We start from the raw sequence: 19,764 nt of genomic DNA on the forward strand, positions 1-19,764 counted from the left end.
AGTAACTAAGTTTGTTGTGATAATGATACGGATGGGCACAGTAAGGAAGATAAGTTTATGAAAGGTTGTTTGCATAATCATCAGGTTCGAACTTTATTATTAATAAATAATAATAATAAACTTATTAGGTTTATGCAATGATATCTGCATTAGTGAGGTATTAGATGTGAATAAAGATCTACAAGTTGTCCAGCTGAAACCAGCATGTTACAGAGGTGAGTATGCACAGAAGACTGAAGGTAACTTCTTGTGCCTGTACACAATGCCAGAAGTATTGGGAACGAAAGTGATAGAGTTTTTTGCCTTGGTGAATATCTTGTTCGATGAGATCATAGTCATTAGTTAGATGTGGTTTTCAGAGGCAGATATACTAACTAGAATGTGTAAAAGATACACTGTTTTTAGAAAAGGACAAACAAGATAGAGAGTAAGGGATGTTCTGCTAATGATTTTGGAGGGTTTGAATCCAATCAGGGTGGAAGGCTATGAATGCAATGTTTGTAATAATCATCTACCAGTGATTTTGAAGCTATCTGGTGTTATGTGGAATCTAAAACGATTACATATGGATAGTGTGTTATTACAGACCTAGTGAATCACTTGCTGGTGAAGATGAAATTATTATTATTATTAGCATCTGACTTCCATGGAGTCAGAGCCTCATCATAGGAATTGCCAATTAGCTGATAGATGTCAAACAAGTAATTATAATGGAAGACTTTAATTATATGGACATTGATTGGGTAGTGATTGAAATCTTGTGAGAAGAAAGTTAAATTTATTCAGCTATTGCGTGACAACTTCCTGAAGCAGCATGTGACAAAGAGAAGGAACTTGAGGTCAGGCAGTGTTGGACCTGATTATAGTTTCAGAGGAGCTCCAGTTAAAGATGTGGCTGATCATGCCTTACTAACCTTACTTACCTATTGGCTAAACACCTTGTTCCTTACTAAAAGGAAAAATAAGACAGAGTCCTATATTAAGAACTCTCAACAATTTGTAGAGAAACTGAAGTACGTTAAGACATCACAAATGGACATAATGGCCAGCCTGGATGTAGTATCCTTATTTACGAATGTTCCAGTGGAGGAGGTCATTAACATTATAAAAGATCTCTTCCCTACAGACATTACACAGTTGTTCAATCACTGCCTTAAATAAAATTTCTTCAAAGTAAACAACACAGTTTACCAACAATTGGAAGGCCTAGCAATGAGTAGCCCACTGTCACCACCTTGTGCAGACCTATTCATGGAAAAGTTGGAAAATTAAATTTTTACCAAAATCATACCTAAACCATCGATATGGTGGAGATATGTTGATGATATTTTCATCATTTGGAATGAAAACATGGAAAACCTACAGGTGTCTTTAGAGAGAATAAATTCCCTTCACAACAAAATTAAATATACTCTAGAAGTTGAAAAAAACAGACAACTCCCCTTCCTAGACATACTGGTGAAAAGACAGGAGATTAATTTTAAACTTTCCATATACAGAAAACCTGATACTGGACATTATTTACATTATTCTTCTAACCATCATAGATCACAAAAACATAGCATCATTCACATGTTATGGAATAGCGCCAAAAAGTTTATTTCAGACGAAGAAGAGGTACAGACAGAACTTTCTCAAATTGCTATAACACTATTGCAGAATGGTTTTCCTCCAAACATCATCAACAAATTTCTTTATAAAGACAACCTCCAACAACAAGGAACAGTCGCCCAGTATGCTTCAACAGTAGTCATCTCTTATGTAGATTCAGTCTCTTCAAGATTAGTGAGAATGTTAAAATCTCACAACATCAGAGTGGTATTTAAGCCAACTACTACCATCAGATAAGTATTAAGATCTCCTAAAGATAGTGTACCATTTTTCAAATATCCAGGTGTTTATAGAATTCCATGTACGTGCGGTCTTTCATATATTGGGCAAACTTCAAGAATCCTGGAAATCAGACAGAAGGAGCATGTTGGGGAAGTCAATCACAACAGGACAGTCTCCTCAGGCTTAGCACATCACTTTTCAACTTCCAACCATGCAATTGACTCGGAAAATAACTCTATGCCGTACTTAGATGATGATTACGGTTATAGAATTTTCAAGGAAGTGGCAGTGGTATTAAGAACAGGTAACAACTTCAACAGAAATCAGGGTGCCATGCTGAAAGATATATGGAAAATTTAATCAACTCACTCAGTTTAACGGAACTACAATATGCAAAAAATCATGTAACTCGTGCGCATACAACACGTATCCATGATACTGACTGAAGTTTCTCAACACATGCATGCATTGTCACACATATGTTCAAACTTAACTGCCTAACAGTTAGCAACGTTTCTGTATTCTCTCATATTTTTTTGTGTGCACCATTCGAGCCTTCACAAAGCTAGACAGTCGCTAGAAACTAGTTGGCGGGATTATACTAATATAGGTATTAATTAAAGAACCAATGGTCTCATAACCACAAAAAGTCTCATTTTTTTTATATAAGAATGTCCCATTCAGAAAGGTTATATGCCGAATTACATAGCAGGAAATTGTGATCAGCTGAAAAGAATACTAGACAAAGTTGCATGGTGTCCATTGCTAGATGGCAGAATGTCAGCACTGCTTGGAAGTATCAAAAATATGTAAATAGTGTCCAGAATGTGTTCCTAGAGTTCAAAGAATAATTAGGGTCACTGTGAAATAGGGGATGTGCAGTCTTATTTATCAGGAGATTATTAAGAAAATAATGATGCAGAGGGAATGCTGTAAATATAAGGATATTAGTTATGAAAAGGTAAATTCTTTCACAATAATGATTGTGAAAGAATAACCCTATTTAACATGGATGGTATACAAGTGGTAGATGACTCTAGAGAGAGAGATTTACATCTAATCAATGGCCACTTTCCAAAGAGATATCAACTTGGAGTGATATGAAACTGACTGCCACATTTACACTGAATAATGTGACTTAGATGTATGAGAGGAAGTATGTAATATAATTGTTACATAAACTAAATAAGAATTTGGCTGTAAAGGCTGATGAGATTTCAGCATTCATGCATTGCAGAATTAATATGCTCTTGACCTGGCTATCTCAGCATAGGGAAGATTACACAGAAGGGTGCTGCAAAGACTGATGTATGTAACTATTGACTTGTTAATATTTATGAAGTGGTCAATTAGGATATTGGAAAAGTTGGTGAGCGCTTACATACAGAAATGGATTGACAGAGAATCTGTGCTTTGTAATGAACAGCATGTGTTTATTAAAGATAGGTCATATTTTATGTTTTACCCCGTCAGTTGGTCTTTCTTCCATATCCTCATTCACACCCACTTTTGCATTTTCAGTCACTTACGTATTTATAATCACATTCTCTACACTCTCACCCATCCTGGCTGATACCATTCTTGGTCTTACAACTCTCACTGCCTTCTTCCTTTATGCAGACCCACACCCTTTCACTTCTCTTGTTCAGTCTCTCATAAACATATCTTTCACATTCTCCACATATGCATTACACTCCCAACAATAAACCATCTTTGAAAAATCCATACTGTTCATCACATTTTATTTTTGTGCCACACGTCTGGCTATTTTGTCTTCTTCAACTGTAACTGTATAACAAAGATTCATTACTAATCCTTCTAACCACCTCAATAATTGCTACATATTCAGTCTCATTATCACTAATAAATATGTTTTCAGTAAAATGCATATGATTTTTTGAAAATAGTACAAAAAATAAAGTATCTTTGCTTGAGTGATTCTTCTGATGACACACAGTGTCACCTTCATCACCCAGTGAAATACCACCACCCTGCTATTATAAAAGTTTGAAGTGGCAAATACCATGTTGGCCTTCAGAATAGGAATTCTGGTTTTTGCCTTCCCTTTTCTTCTTCATGTAGTCTGATACCTTTCAAGGGCATTCTGAACATACTTAGAGATCCAAAACCACCTCCATTTCAAGGGCGCATCAGTAAAAACAGTAGGGCCACTGATTAGCTATAAGATAGTACATGGGCCTGAACATGTCAGTAATGAGTCAAGATACTTTCCCAGTCAGCTGGTGCATAATTCCATCACAGCATACTTTATCAGGTCTTGTCTGGAGGGAGGGGTGGGAAGGGCTGAGTAGTGATATGTTAGAGGCACATTTATAGCAAAAGAGACCAGTTGCTGTGTATGGATATCATATCCAAGAGTCGTTCTCCTGTCTCTACTCTGTCATCTGACTCTGAATCAAAAATGAAACAACAAACAATGAAGTAACACTATGATTAAGGTAAATCTCCATCAAAAGCTGATCTCAACAAAAAGGTAACACTGAAAAGCACAGTATACAAAACATGCCAAACTCCCTTAAAAATATTCCTTTCACATTTTACCAACATACACACATAGTATAAGCACCAATACAGCTTCATACCCCTGAAGCTCTATAAGAAGGATGGGAGCAGGGGCATGAAGAGTAGGTTCTATTCATGGAAAGTGGTTAGTGAGTGGAATGCATTGCCTTACTTTGTGGTGAATGCAGAATCATTGAATGAGTTTAAAGCATGGTTTGATGGCCTTCGTCTAACAGTATGTGCCTCTCACAATGAGTCTTTTGACTTCATGGAGGTCTGGTGTTAATAATAATAATACAAAAACAAATTATCACTATCAATAACAATTGGACTTTCATGCCGCAATGTGATGAAGTTTTTTATTTTTAAATTTGGATCGCATTTGATAACTCATTTGTAAGATAAAAATTATTTTATAATCCTAAGTTTTCTCATTCTTATAATAATATTATGTTCACTTTAGCTTCAAAACGAAAATAAATCACTTTAAAAAAAATGTAAAAATGAGGAAGCAACTTAGTGCAATTATTGTCCAAAGCAGATTTCATGTAAGGAACTGAACACTTGGGTCTAATGATGAATTTAGATTTTATGCAGTAATCGCATTTAAAAAGAAGCACCGAAGAATATAAAGAACCTACAAGTGACTCAAAAAATTAATTAAGGCTGTTCAATCAATTTTAAAATTTTGTAAAATAAGAAAATTAACTGAGATTGTGTCTAGATTGTCTGCCGAAGATGGAATCTCAGTTTGAACAATTGCCAATATGTCTTTTATCTGCAGATCAGTTTCAAACCAGAATTGCTATTGACAAAGAACCCATCAAATTGGACTTCTATGAATGAACATTAAAAAAAAAAAAGAAAAGAAAAAAGAAAAAAAAGCACAAATATCAAAAATTAAAGAATTGCTTAACAGAAATAGATGTTAGATCACTGTTTGAGTATTAGTTTTGGCAAGTGGCTCAGTATGAGAAATAAAAGATATTTCACCATTGTCTATTCATGTCATGCAAAAAAATTTTAAATTTGGGATTACTTTGTACACCCTGCAAATATTCAATTAATATTCAGAATATTGTAAACTTGAATTGGAATGATTTTGAAAAAAAACATGCTGTGGCTGTAACAGCAAATGGAGTAAGGATAATGCATAAATTTAGATGTGAATGCTCATTTGAAAATTTACTCTGCCTTGATCATGCCATTCACTTAGCAGAATTGCATATTAATGAATGCATCCCTTGATTTATCAAGGGATACACTCATTGCAGAAATGGCAATGAAATGTATCGGAATATAATAAATATATTTAAAAGTAATTTTATTAGTGAAATTGTATAGTCCCAGGAATTCCCAGAACTTGAAAGAAATCTCTCACTTCCTAGAAAGAAACAGAAAAATAACAATAATATGCCTTACTGCGTTTTCTCTCTATTGTATGCAGTTTGTACACAAGTCTCATTATTTGAATGTGCTACTTAATTTAGTTGTCTGTGATTGCATTGTTGTGAATTTTAAAATTTTACAAAAAAAAACAAAAAAAAACTGTGCATTGTTGTGTTCACTATCTGTACTTTGTTTTACTTTGCACTGAACCGAATTACTACTGTTGATTTCTTTCCTGCAACACTGTCTTGTATGTTCAAGGAGATTGTCAAATGAGCCCTCTTGCATATGTAAATAAATACACTCATGTGTAGGTTTAATGGAATGAAAACAGCACAGAAAAATAATTAAGCACAAATTTAATCATTCTAATATTTTGTCTATGTCACAAAAACATCTTCTGGAACACAATGCAGTAATTATAATAATATACAAAACAATATAAGTGGAAAAAATTTAGACTAGAAGCAAAGGCCTATGAAGAGTATCCTCTACCTGGTGGCCTTGGTTGTTTGGTGGGTGGTCTAAGAATTAATGTTTCCCAAAATCTTGAAAAGATTTACAGAATCATATTAATTTAAATTAGTTTTATTATTTTTTTAAAGTCTATTTCTGATTCTAAAAAAAAAAAAAAAATTATGTTTGTATTTTCTGCACTGAAGCATAGTAATTATTTTCCATTTGAATCTTTGCACGATATCCAAGGCATGGCCAGCTAGATCTGACTGATCATAGTTGTGGTGGCAGATGTATTTCTTATCTTATCCAAAGTGGATATTAGCAGATCTCCCAGTTTGTCCACAATATGACAATTTCCAAAAAATAGGAACAAGTTTCCTTGTTCTGGCAACTTGTTCATATTATGAACATAGTGGAAGATCTGCCAACCTACCTTGGAGAGCATGGCTTCTTGTTCTCATAGCAGGAACCTTGTTCCTTAAAATTTTTAGTTGTATGCTAGAAGATATCTCAGTGACTAAGATGAAATATTGGAATAATTAAACCCGTGTTTAGTTATTTCTCTGTGCTGCATTGATTTATTTCATTAAATCTAATTGCGAGATTAAACCAGCCTTTAATGCCTGTTTGTAAATAAATACACTTCTTTTTTCTTTTTTCCATTTTTGTCAGAAACAAAATTCTATATGAGCAAAACATTCTCAATAATTATCTATAATTTACACGACATTTTCATGCTTCATATTTGCTGAACTAAGTTAAATAAATATAAGAATGAAAATATCTGCTTATTGATGTGTAATCCACGTATGGCAATTTAGTATTTAGTTTTATAAAGTATAGTTGCAATAGGAAAAGTCTATATTTATCCAGTATACAAGTTTTTGATATTTGCTTTAGCCTTCTATATGGTATCCACTGCTGAATCCAAAGTATCAGAAGTGCAAACCTGAAATTCTTTTATCAATACGTTTGGAAAAAGATGAAATTCAGTCTCGAGAAGCTGCTAATCAGAAAATGCTGCAACAGACATCATTTGAACAAAATGGTTTGCCAAACCATCAAAAGAAAGTAGATAATTATCCGCATGTAAATGTTTCTCCAAATCCATCTTTTAAACATAGCACTCTGATACCCAGACTTAGTTTGGAAGAAGGATTTTACCAGATCGGTCCTGAAGATGAAACTACAGAAAGATTTATCTTTTCAGTTACCTTGGCATTTGCTGAAAATCTTAGTCGGGTAGGTATCATTTGCAGAATAACTTCCTTTTTTTTTAAAAGTTAAATAATAAATAAATAAAATAAATGAATGAATTCATTTGATAGATAAATATGTCACTATATCTGCCTGATGTAACTCATTCTACATGTGCAGTAGATCCTATACTCCAAATCACCATGAGTATAGGATCTACTACACATGCGTAATTGTGCATAACTGGTGCATAATTTGATTCATCATTAACACAGTGTCTTTCCTGAGGAGCTATACTGGTGGAGACAAGGGATCTGGGGTTGATGATTGATAGAAACCTGAAATTCAGAGGACATATTGCAAAGGTGGTGAAGGTAACACAGAGAATTGCTGCAATGATAGAAGGATGCTGACCTGCAGAGATAAAAGAGTTATCATTCCGTTGTATAAGACCCTAATCAGACCACACTTAGACTACTGTTTTCAAATTTGGTCCCCAGGATTTGAAGGGCTTAAAATTAACTGTGGAAAGGGTACAGAGACGGATAGCAAAGATGGTTTCAGGACTGTACAATGTTAGTTATGAGGATCGGCTGAGGGAATGTGGACTGCAGAGCCTGGTGGATAGAAGAAGGAGAAGTGATATGATTGACACTTTTAAACTGTTAAGAGGTGGTTACAGGGTTGACACTGGGGAGTTCTTTCGCTTGGTTGAACAGTGGGAAGGAGTGATGACAATGGGCCAACCCTGGAAGTTACGAAAGGAAGCTGTGAGCAAGAGAGTGAGGAGTGGTTTCTTTGCATGGAGGATGGTTGAACCGTGGAATGCATTGCATGATAGAGTGGTGAGAGCGAGAATGGTCAATGAGTTTAAGGAGTGGTATGATAGACTTTGTGTTTCCTAGGAGTGACGTCCACTGATGAGTCTTGATAGATAGACTTTGTGTTTCCTAGGAAGGACCTCCTGCGAGGGGTCTTTTGACTCCATGGAGGCCTGAATAATAATAATATGTCTGGTGAGCAGTAATAAATCATGCTTTGCAGAAAAACACTTCTGTATTATCTACTGATTAACTAAGCTGCCAAATGACTTGATAGAAGTATATATCTTAAGTTCAATATTTTAATGCTCTTTTAATTACAGGTATATTGATTGCTAAGTTGTCTAGTTCTTGTGGAAAGTTGTTAACATTACTCTAAATTATATACATAGTTTTGAATTTTTTTTTTTTTTCATTTGTAATTTTTTAACACTTCTGAGAAAAAATAATAATGAATAAATAAAAAATTAGAAAATTGGATGAATCCAACACCCCTTTTGCTGTAGGTTAGGACAATACTGCATAAATAATATTGTATACTGTTAAGAGCCTATATAAGCTGCTGTGTATGTTTATCAAATAATAGATAACATTACTTTCATAAACATTGGAGAAGAAATAAAAATATTAGTGACTTCAGCAGATGGACTGTTGTTAATTCAATAGTAGTGACTATATAGTTGTGTCCGTAAAGTTTGTCAGTGCAGGCAGCATATACAAACTTTGCAGATATTGGTGTGTATAAGGATAGTCATATGATCAAAGTAAAGGATTTCTAGCCAGAAAACAAAATGCTCAGTATCAGAAAAATTAATCTAAATCTAATCCATAGAAATTTGAGGACACTAGAAAAATATCACTATATTTTCTATAGTGTCCTCACTATAGAAAATATAGTGATATACTTTCATGGTCCTCCTTGAAGTACCAAATTTGACTAGTGTTCTACTGTGTTTGAATGTCTTCTCCAGCTTCACACAGTCTCTTAATCATTTGGGATCAAAAGCCATGATTTTTTTTTATTATCTAACAAAAGACTTTTTCCTCAGCTTACATAGAAAGAGATATGAAGCTGCAGGCACTGAATAAAATTGTATTGGAACAACTTCTTTATAAAAAGGAGCAGTTATAGGAACTCAGCCAAACATTATGAATAATATTTAGCCACCATAGTGCAATTGGAAGAACAATGGAACATTGCGCCCTTCGATTGGAAAAGACCTGGGTTCGATTCTCGTCATGATGAGGGGAATCCTTATATGGGCTTTTTCAGTTGAAGGCGAGTGAGCTGATCTCATACGGTGGTAGCAGGGCTTTTTCTCCCGGAAGCTCAGGTTTTTCATCCCGCATACAGACAAATCGGCCTTCAGAACACACGCAATTTACAGACAAAAAATACTATTGTTGGTGGTGATGATGGGCGATAGATGCCGTTGATGGTAGTAGTGTCGTAGTTTGGAGAATTAAGTAGTAGTGGAGAGGATGAGATGTATTTAGCAAAGTTGAGTAGTGTGCCCTCCCATAATGAGTCCTTGGACTCCCTGGAGGTGTTACATGTCACGTAGTAATAATATTATGGGTAAGATTTCAACATTGGCCACATTGAAGAAAACATTTAATAGAGGATATATATATATATATATATATATATATATATATATATATATGACTAAAGAATTTATGAGGAAGAACACCAGAATAAGATGATTTATTTTAATTAACAACATGTTTCATCCTAATTGCACAGGATTTCTTCAGGTGTGAACATAAGACTAACAAAGTTGACATTGATATTTCCGAATTTAGGTACACAAAACACGTGTTGAAATGATTATTTTACTTATTATTAATAAAATAACAATTTGATGTTTCGACCCCTGTATTGAGGTCATCATCAGAAGGATACGTGTGTATATTGAACCAAGCTACATGCTCTTGCACTCTGTACTGGTAAATTAAATCTACACTGTTAATTAATCTTTTTCTTAGCCTGACCTCTAGCGATAATTAAATAGAATAAAATAAAATAAAAGTTGAGAAAGTTTTTTCCCTTAACATTCCATAGCAACTTGAACTGTACAAGACCTGAAGAAGATCTTAGTATAACAATCGGAACTGTACAAATCCAGAATCTTAGTACATGAGGACCTTAGCAGAGCTTATTGTAGTTTTTTATTTATTTTATTTATTAATTATAATTTATATAATATATATATTATTTTTTCCCTCAACTTTTATTTTATTTTATTCTATTTAGTTATCGCTATCGAATACACAAGGAAATTATATGAACAACAAAGAAATGATATTCCTGAACAGACTGATTTAGAAGGACCATCCATTTTACTCTGTGAAGTTGAAAATGCCGTCAGAAAACTAAAACCACATAAAGCTGCAGGAATAGATAACATCTTGGCAGAATGGTTGAGGGCTCTCGATGAAGGAGGACTGAAATTTCTAACAAAATTATGCAATAAAATATACTTGACTGGATTTCTATCCAAAGATATTAATCACTCAATTTTTGTTCCAATTCCCAAAAAAAACAAAAGCTACAAGATGTGAAGAGTTCAGGACAATCAGCCTCATCAGTCAAGTATCAAAAGTCCTCCTATACGTTATTCTTGAAAGAAATAAAAGAAAAATAAACATAGAAATAAATGATACTCAAAGTGGTTTCAAGGAAAATGTAGGTACAAGAGAAGGTATTTTCAAAGTCAGAACTATCATAGAAAGATATCTAGAAAAACAAAAAGATGTGTACCTCTGCTTCATAGATTACAAAAAGGCATTCGACAATGTCTAACATGAACAATTAATTGAAATCCTTTCAAAAGTAGGCATGGATGGAAAAGACAGGCTATTAACTAATCTTTACTGGGAACAGACTGCATCTTTGAGAATAAATAGAGAGACTTCAGAAGAATTCCCAGTTCAGAAAGGTGTGAGACAAGGCTGTGTCTTTTCTCCAATTCTCTTTAACCTGTACACAGAAGAAATATTTAATAAAATTAGTAACCTTAAAGGAATCACTGTAAGGGGCAGAAATATTAATAACCTAAGATATGCAGATGATACTGTTCTTCTAGCTGAAAACAAATATGACCTCAAAACTCTTATAGATGAAACCCTCAAGTATAGCGAACAGTATGGCCTCAGTTTCAACTTTAAAATGACAAAAATCATGATAATTTTAAGAGAAAAGAAAATACCAAAAATATGCATAATATAAAAGGAAACAAATTAGAACAGGTACAAAAATACATATACCTCGGTCACTTGATCACAGAGAATGGCAGGACAGAAGATGAAATTAGAAAAAGGATTGAAATTGCAAGGTCAACCTTCAACAGTATGAAAAATCTACTAACATCTAGAAAATTAAATCTGAAAACAAGACTAAGAATCTCCAAATGCTACATATGGTCTACATTGTTATATGGAGTAGAGACATGGACACTCTCCAATCTGAGGAAAAAACTGGAGACCTTTGAATTGTGGATGCTGCGAAGAATGATGAGAATATCATGGAAAGACAAATGAAGAGGTACTAGAGATGGCAGGCGTAAACAGGAGCCTGATGAAAGAAATTAAAAAGAGAAAGATATTTTGGACATATTATGAGACATAACTGCCTACATTCTTGAAGGAACTGTTGAGGGGAAAGAGGAAGACAAAGACTGGAGTGGATGAAAAATATAGAAAACTGGACCTATCTCTCATATGAGGAATGCAGCAGAGAGGACAGAATAGGGCATGGTGGAGACACATGGTAGTCAATCTCCTGGAGGGAGAAGACAACTGATTAGGACAGGAATTATTGCTGGAGGTCAGGCTAAGAAAAAGATTAATTAACAGCATAAATTTAATTTACCAGTACAGAGTGCAAGAGCATGTAGCTTGGTTCCCTATACACATGTATCCTTCTGATGATGACCTCAATACAAGGGTCGAAATGTCAAATTGTTATTTTATTAATAATAAGTAAAATAATCATTTCAGCACGTGTTTTTATGTCCCTAAATTCGAAAATATGAATGCTGACCACCATGTAACCTTAAAAAAAAATGTTGACAACCATCATGTAGTTATAGAAGAGACTGATGTTATTTTAAAATATTTCTAATTGTATAATATAATTAATGGCTATTGTAGCCTGTTTTTGTTTAGGAGTGTCCCTTATTTTAATACATTGGCTAACAACTCAAAAAAGGGGTGTATATATATATATATATATATATATATTTGCAATATTCCCATTCTGGAATATCTGAACACAAAAAAACATCACAACATCAAAAAGAAAAACAAAACACAGAATACAGGGAAGACAGAAATTGCAGCTCACACCCTTGAACTAAAACACATCCCCCAAATCGACAAAGCCATAATCATAGACAAACAAGACAACAAAACAATGCTTAGAATATCCGAAACTATCGCCATAAAATGCGATGAAAATTCTATCAACGTCCACCGCCCCTACCTAATTTCCGAATGTTGGCCGTTCCAAAACTTACAAATTAAGCCAAGCCTCCGGCCATTTAGCGACAACAAATGCCCTAATTTGGCAGATGCAACTTGCAGCCTCGACATAGCCCTACAGTCATTCCCACAAAGTTCCGACGATGGTCAGATGATGACTGAAACGGTCCATACCCCGTTAACCCTTGTCCCAGTTTCCACATAAGGTTACCCTTCCCCTTCGTCCCCCCCCACCCTCTCCCCTCCCCCACAACAAAATAATATATATATATATATTTGTATATATATTATTAATAGTAACCCGGATTTCCTAACTTATTTCCCGCGTCTAAAGCACACGCTCATGTTCTCTTTCCCCCCCCCCCCCCCCGTTTATAAACAACCTTCAGCAGGAGCTTGGATTTAGAAGACATCATTAAACCAAAAACAAGGTATGTACAAAATTTTTCCACATTTTTTATTCTGCCATAATTGTCTTCTATACTCGCCCATAATGCCCTAAAAAAAAATATATATATATATATATACTCCCCTTTTTTGAGTTATGTTAGCCAATGTATTAAAATAAGGGACACTCCTAAACAAAAACAGGTTACAATAGCCATTAATTATATTTACAGTGTTTAAGAGGAGTAACATGGGAATTTCCCAGAAACTATACTTAATTTCCAATTGTACGTTGTGTTGTTCAGAACGTTGTACATGTTTATGCATTCATGTGCACATGTTTGGCTAATGAAGACCAGGATGTATTTAGACAAGTTGATACTTTTGTTAATATTTAGATGTTTAGGGTCTAATGCCATTTCCAAAGACTCCCAGGTTTCTCTCGCCTTTGTGTCATAGCAATGGTGTAATCCTTCCCATTTATCCCATAACACTTGCGTCTTTGCAAAGCGTCTTCTGGGTCAGCTGAAATTATAAAACCTCAGCTTTGTCATCACATGCACTCTTTTCAGTTGACCCATGAGATGCTTCATAAATGAGACATCAAGTGTTATGAGGTAAATCGGAACGATTACACCGTTGTTATGACACAACAAGAGAAAAATCTGGGAGTCTTTGGAATGGCATTAGATATTAAACATGTAAATATTACCCAAAAGTATCAGCTTGTCTGAATACATCCTAGCTTTCATTAGCCAAATACTTGCATGTGAATCATTAAGATGTGCAACATTTTGAACAATGCAACATACAATTAGAAATATTTTTAAATAACATTAGTGTCTTCTATAACTAATGATGATTGTCACCTTTGTTAGTCTTTACTGTTTTGTCTATTGCATGTTCCCCTGAAGAAATCCTGTGCAATTAGGATGAAACGCCATGTTGTTAATTAAAGTAAATGTTATCATCTTATTTCAGTGCTCTGCCTTATAAACTCTTAGTCACATGCTCTTGAACCACAGTCTACATGCTTTAAGGGTGTGTACAGGATTTTATAATAGTTCTACATGAACAGTTATATCAGTCATTACTAACTTCCTATCAAAACTTTTCTCCAGATTAGCCTATTATCTGTCAACATTCCAATATTATCAGAAATTATATTTCTGTCTTTTAAGGCACTTTTTTATTGTATCAATCCACCTACATCTTGGTCTTCCTCTCCCATTCTGTTTAAATGGCCATACCACCTGAGATTAGCTCTGCTAACACATTTCTGAATACTAACAATGTCAGGTTCTTTCCTAATATCCTAATTAGGATGAAACGTCATGTTGTTAATTAAAATAAATGTTATCATCTATTTCAATGTTTTTTTGATGCCATCTGTTCAGTTCCCTAATATTTCTCAGGACTTTCATATCTGTGGTCTCCAGTCTTTAATCAAGAGTTTTATTTCTAACCCAGCTGTAAGATTCATAAGTTAAAATTGCTTTGAACACTCTCTTATATTCAGCTAGTTTAGTGTTTTAACTAATCACTAATCTCTCTCTCTCTCTCTCTTATTCCATATATATTTATTCAGTTAACTTCCTATAATACCAGCTTTGCTAATTCTGCTGTCTATTTCCAAATTTAATTTGCCATCTTCACTAAAAATTGTGCCTAAATAGCTGAAATGTTTTACTTGTTCTATAGGTTCTCCATTTAGGGTGCAGTTGATGTTTTCAATGTTTCTGCGTATTTTCATTGTCTTTGTCTTTTTAATGCTGATTTTCATACTAAATTTATTACAGCAGTTATTCAGTTTGGTCAGGGAATCCTGCAGACTTGTCCTGGATTTATGTAGGAGTATACCATTGGGTGCATAAAGAGCTGAGATTAACTTCTACAATTTTGATATCAGGTTTAATACCACTTTGCTTCATAATGTGATCCATATAGATGATGAATAATGGGGTAGATAATATACACCCTTGTTGTACACCTGACTTAACATCAAACTATCTTCCTGTACCTCCTTCAATTCTAAGCTGATTTACAACTCAAGTAAAGTACATATTGCTTGATATAATGTCCCATTTACACCATATAACTGGAGTGTTTTGAACAGCTTTCCTCTTGGCACCTTGTCATGTGCCTTTTCCAGATGTATAAGACTTAAATACAGATCCTTGTTATAGTCCCATGATTTCTCACTATTTGTCTTAAAGTGTAAATCTGATCCTCACAACCTCTGTTTTGAATGAACCCAGCTTGTTCTTCTCCAAATTTCTTCTCTATAATTTTTCTTAGCCATTTCTTAAGAATACTTGCATAAATCTTATCAGGAAACTCACTAGAGAAATTCCCCTGTAATTCTCATGTTCAGTTTTATTTCTGTTTTTATAGATGGATACTATGAGTGCCCTATTCCAAACATCTGGAATTCAATCCTGTGACCAGGCCTTCTGAATTAAGCAGTGCAGTCACCGTAAAACTTTTATCCTCCATATTTTTGCATTTCTGGTTGAATATCATCTACTACAGCTGCCGTTCCACATTTCAGGTTTTTGATAGCTTTTTCTACTTCAAGTACAGATATATATTCCAGATGGCATTCCTCTTGATTGTTCTCTGACATCATGCTATCACTGCTCATTTCATTTAGCAATCTTTCACAGTAATTATGCCATACATCAAGATTATCTTTATCCTCAGTTTTTATGTCCCCTTTGTCATCTCTATTTCCATTTACAGTACTCTTTCCTCCATTTCTGAGCTTTTTTTCAATAGCCTCCAGAATATTTCCCCACCTGCCCATGACTTTTGTTTAGCTACTTTTACATAATGCTTTGCTTTCTTACATTTTTCTCTGTATTCCCTTAAAGCACAATCTGACTTATTTACTAGTACCTTTTGATATGCTTTCTTCTTTTCCTTGACTGCTTCTTTAACTTTAACCAAGTCTACCATGGAGTTCTAGTTTTTCTATTCTTGCAGATTACCTCACCACATGGCTCTCTGGCTGAATCATTGAAAGTTTTCTTTAAAGTTTGCTACCGGCTCACCAAGGTTTGGTTCTTGTTTTCAAACTCTTTCAGTTTTCTTGAGTAATGTTTGTGTATTTGAGTCTACAGTTCACATCTGATATCTGTTCAACTTTAATTTGTTTCCAAACTTTCTTACGCACCTTTCTTTTCAATAAGAAGTTCAATTTTATCTTGCTCAAAACTAAATGGTAATCACTTCCTATTTCAAATTCTCTGTATACTCTTGTGTCCTGAACCAGTGGTAAAACATCACTGTCAACAATAACATAGCCAATGAGACTGTTTCTTATTCCTTGCATCTGCTATCCATGTGAATTGTGCACATATTTATGCTATAACAGGGTGTTAGTAATAACTAGTCCATGTCCTGAGTAGAAATCTAGCAGGTACTTACCATTATTATTAGCTTTTTTGTTTTTTTTCTCTAAATTTTCCCAAAACATTTCCTACTCTACTGTTTAGATCTTCAACAAGGACCAACCTTTCCTTTTTCATCGTGTTGGTTTCTTTCTCTAATGCTTCAAAAAACAAACATTACTTCAAAATATAACATCTCGTATTTGTTACTTAGAAAGATTGTACCTGTTTGCGTCTTATTTGTTTCGGAAACATCTGTTTTGTCGATCTGGAACTTATCCAATTCTTCTGCTAATTCCATTGACACTTCCTATGTCGATGGTGCCAATATTGATTTCTGCCAATGTTGAGTTGGAATTTGTTCCCGTAGCCAACTTTTCACTGTTCTTCTGGTTCCCCTGACGAAAACAATGGGAGCCTAATTTAATGGGGTGACAATCCAGCCGACATAAAATTCCATCATGTACCATAATTTTGAGTTATGGTTTAAGCCAATAAGAATACAAATCCCAAGTTGTCTGCCCATCCTTGTTGGGTGAGTATCCAGGTAGATATACCCAACAGGGTGCACCACAAGAAAGTGAGGATTGTACATCAGGTCAGAAGCCCTGGTCATTTCTCTGCACTTCCAAAATGGCCATGTGGAGGTCTCTTCCCAGTTATCCAGCCTTAACCCTTAAACCCACTGTTGGTTATCTGTTTTCTAAATATGATTGAAACCATTGGTGATGGAGATTCTCAGAAAGAAATTTTATTTGTAAACTAATTTGACTTAAAAGTAACTTTATCAAAAAAAAAAAAAATCATGTAAGAAAAAACTGCAATGCAGATAAATGATTCATATTCGTACATTCAGTTTATATGTATAAATAGATATATTTGTGTGTTTGGCAATTTGTTTGTTTGTTTCCACTTTAGAAATTTTTGATTTTATTATACAGGGTGATTCTAAATTATTGTCGCAGTTTCCATGGCCTATAATTTTCAAACCATAAACAACAAAATAAAACTGCTTACAGAATGTGAAAGTGTAACTCAAAAAGTTTTATTACCTGTAGAATCAATACTGCAGAATGCTAAACAACTTCAACATGCACACCTTCCGTAGCACATGAGATGTTCAAGCAATAATCAATTTCCCTCCAGTGTTCTCCATCATTAATTGTGTAACTGTTTCTATTGCAGTACTGATTCTGGTCTTCATTTCATCAAGGGAGATCACAGGGGTCTGATAAACAATGTCCTTTGTGTATCCCAACAGGAAGAAATCAAGCAGCGTAATATCAGGTGAGTGTGGAGGCCACAGAATCAGTCCACCACACCCAACCCAGCGCCCAGGAAAATGCATGTCAAGAAATTCTCTGACAATAAGAGTGCAATAATACAGTGCTGATGATCTTCCAACTGGGCTAAAAGATACAGCTGTAGCATGTCCAGATAGTTCTAGCAAATAGAAAGGACCCCAAAACTTCCGAATGACAAATCACACCAGACATCCTTCGGACTATCTTTCAAATACTCGAATGGTGTGAAGGTTTTCTAGCCCCCAAATATCCATCTCCAAAGGTAATTTTCATCATCTTCGACTTTCGACAAAATGTCTTGATCAAATTGGAAATGGCAGGGTTTATCACTCGGCTATAAAACTTGTCCAATCTGCAGTTTTTAGGCATGGAGTTGAACGCAGTTATGGACAACTTTCCAAACAGTTATTTGTGGTATACCTAACTGCAAAGAAGCTCATCTAGTTGATTTTTGTGGGCTTCAATAAAATGCCTCCTGGATTCGATCAACATTTTCCTGCTCCATTTCATTGCTGAACACTACCAGTCTCTTGAAATTGCTTTAACCAACATTGGATAGTAAGCATCCAAATATTTTCCATACTGAGTTCTGTAATGATGTTGTGTTGTGATAATGGACTTTGTTTTGAAAAAACAAAGTACACACATTGCTTTCTCTTGAATTGTCATCATTTTGAAGTATGACGTCATATTATCTCCCATACATCAATGTGGCGAGTACCATGTTGCCAAATAAAACTTTTTGAGTTACACTTTCATATTTTGTAAGCATTTTTATTTTGTCGTTTCCAGTTGGAAAACTATAGGCCACAGAAATCCCGACAATAATTTAGAATCACCCTGTATTTTTATTTTCCTTTGTTCCGCTTAATAATTTCAAAATGCATGGTTGTATATGGTTTTATATACAGTCATTCCTCACCTTACTACAGTATTCCATTCTGGCAATTCAGTCATACTTATGACTGAATAGGAAAAGGTCTTAAGTCAGAAATCACTATACTTTGCCCTTTGATACAAATTATAATTTGCATTATGCAGATGTCTTTAACTTATGATTTCTCAGAAAACGTATATTTCCTCTACAAAGTGAGAGATTTCTGTATATGTGGAAAATTATATTTACTTAAGTTTCTTTGGTTTTCTCTTTTTTTTTTTAAATTTTTATTTCATGAATTTTAAAAATTTTCTTTTAGCAAACTTGTTTTTTTCTACACTTTGTTACCGTTATTGCTAGGAGACATTTTATGTATATTCCATCTACAAAAGATTGATAGCCTATAGTAAGTTAGCATTGCGAGGGTTGTTTGAAAAGTTTGGTAAATTTCCAATAGATGGCGACACAATTCTTTCATTCATACCATTGTCTGCACGTATCATCTTTTTCATCACCCGTGGCAAAATTTTAGCCACGTGCGGCACGTAGTTCTTGTTTGGCAAACATTTAAAATGACTTTGTTTGCATTTTTCATAAAAATGGAGAAAAACAAGTTTTGTGCAGTGATGAAATACTTTTATTTGAAGAAGTGGACATCCACACAGATCAAAGCTGAGTTAGATGCATTTCATGAGAACTCTGCACCAGCATTAAAGACTATTTATTTTTGAATAAATGAGTTTAAACGTGGTAATAAGTCCATCGAAGATGAAGTGCACTCCAGATGCCCGACTGAGGTCTCTGCTGGAAATGATTAACAAAATCCATGGTATCATTATGTAAGACCACCGAGTGAAAGTGCATGAGATTGCTGAGGTTGTAGGCATTTCAACTGAATGGGTGTATAATATCCTGTACATGAAAAACTTGGATCCACCACTACACACCTGAGTCCAAGCAGCAGTCGAAACAGTGGACAATGTTTGATGAAAGAGCACCAAAAAAAGCAAAGACCATTTTGTCAGTTGAAAGGTGATGGCCACTTTTTTTTTGGGATTCCCAAGGAATTTTCATGATAGAATATTTTGAAAAGGGTA

The 19,764-nt window shown here is 34.6% G+C and overlaps 1 protein-coding gene across 1 annotated transcript in view; it reads left to right on the forward strand.

Annotated features, from left to right (window-relative positions):
* The window catches only part of LOC150107721 (centrosomal protein of 120 kDa-like), a 284,452-nt gene that overhangs the window by 17,115 nt on the left and 247,573 nt on the right, over positions 1 to 19,764 (forward strand). Inside the window, exon 2 of the mRNA XM_090392176.1 lies at positions 7,105 to 7,446. Coding sequence (XP_090248302.1) covers positions 7,105 to 7,446 — 342 coding nt within the window. The remainder of the gene's footprint in view (positions 1 to 7,104; positions 7,447 to 19,764) is intronic.

Source organism: Typopeltis vanoorti, chromosome 4, assembly GCF_054136105.1.
Source record: "Typopeltis vanoorti isolate ZY-2024b chromosome 4, IOZ_Tvanoo_1.0, whole genome shotgun sequence".
NCBI classification, from domain to species: domain Eukaryota; kingdom Metazoa; phylum Arthropoda; class Arachnida; order Uropygi; family Thelyphonidae; genus Typopeltis; species Typopeltis vanoorti.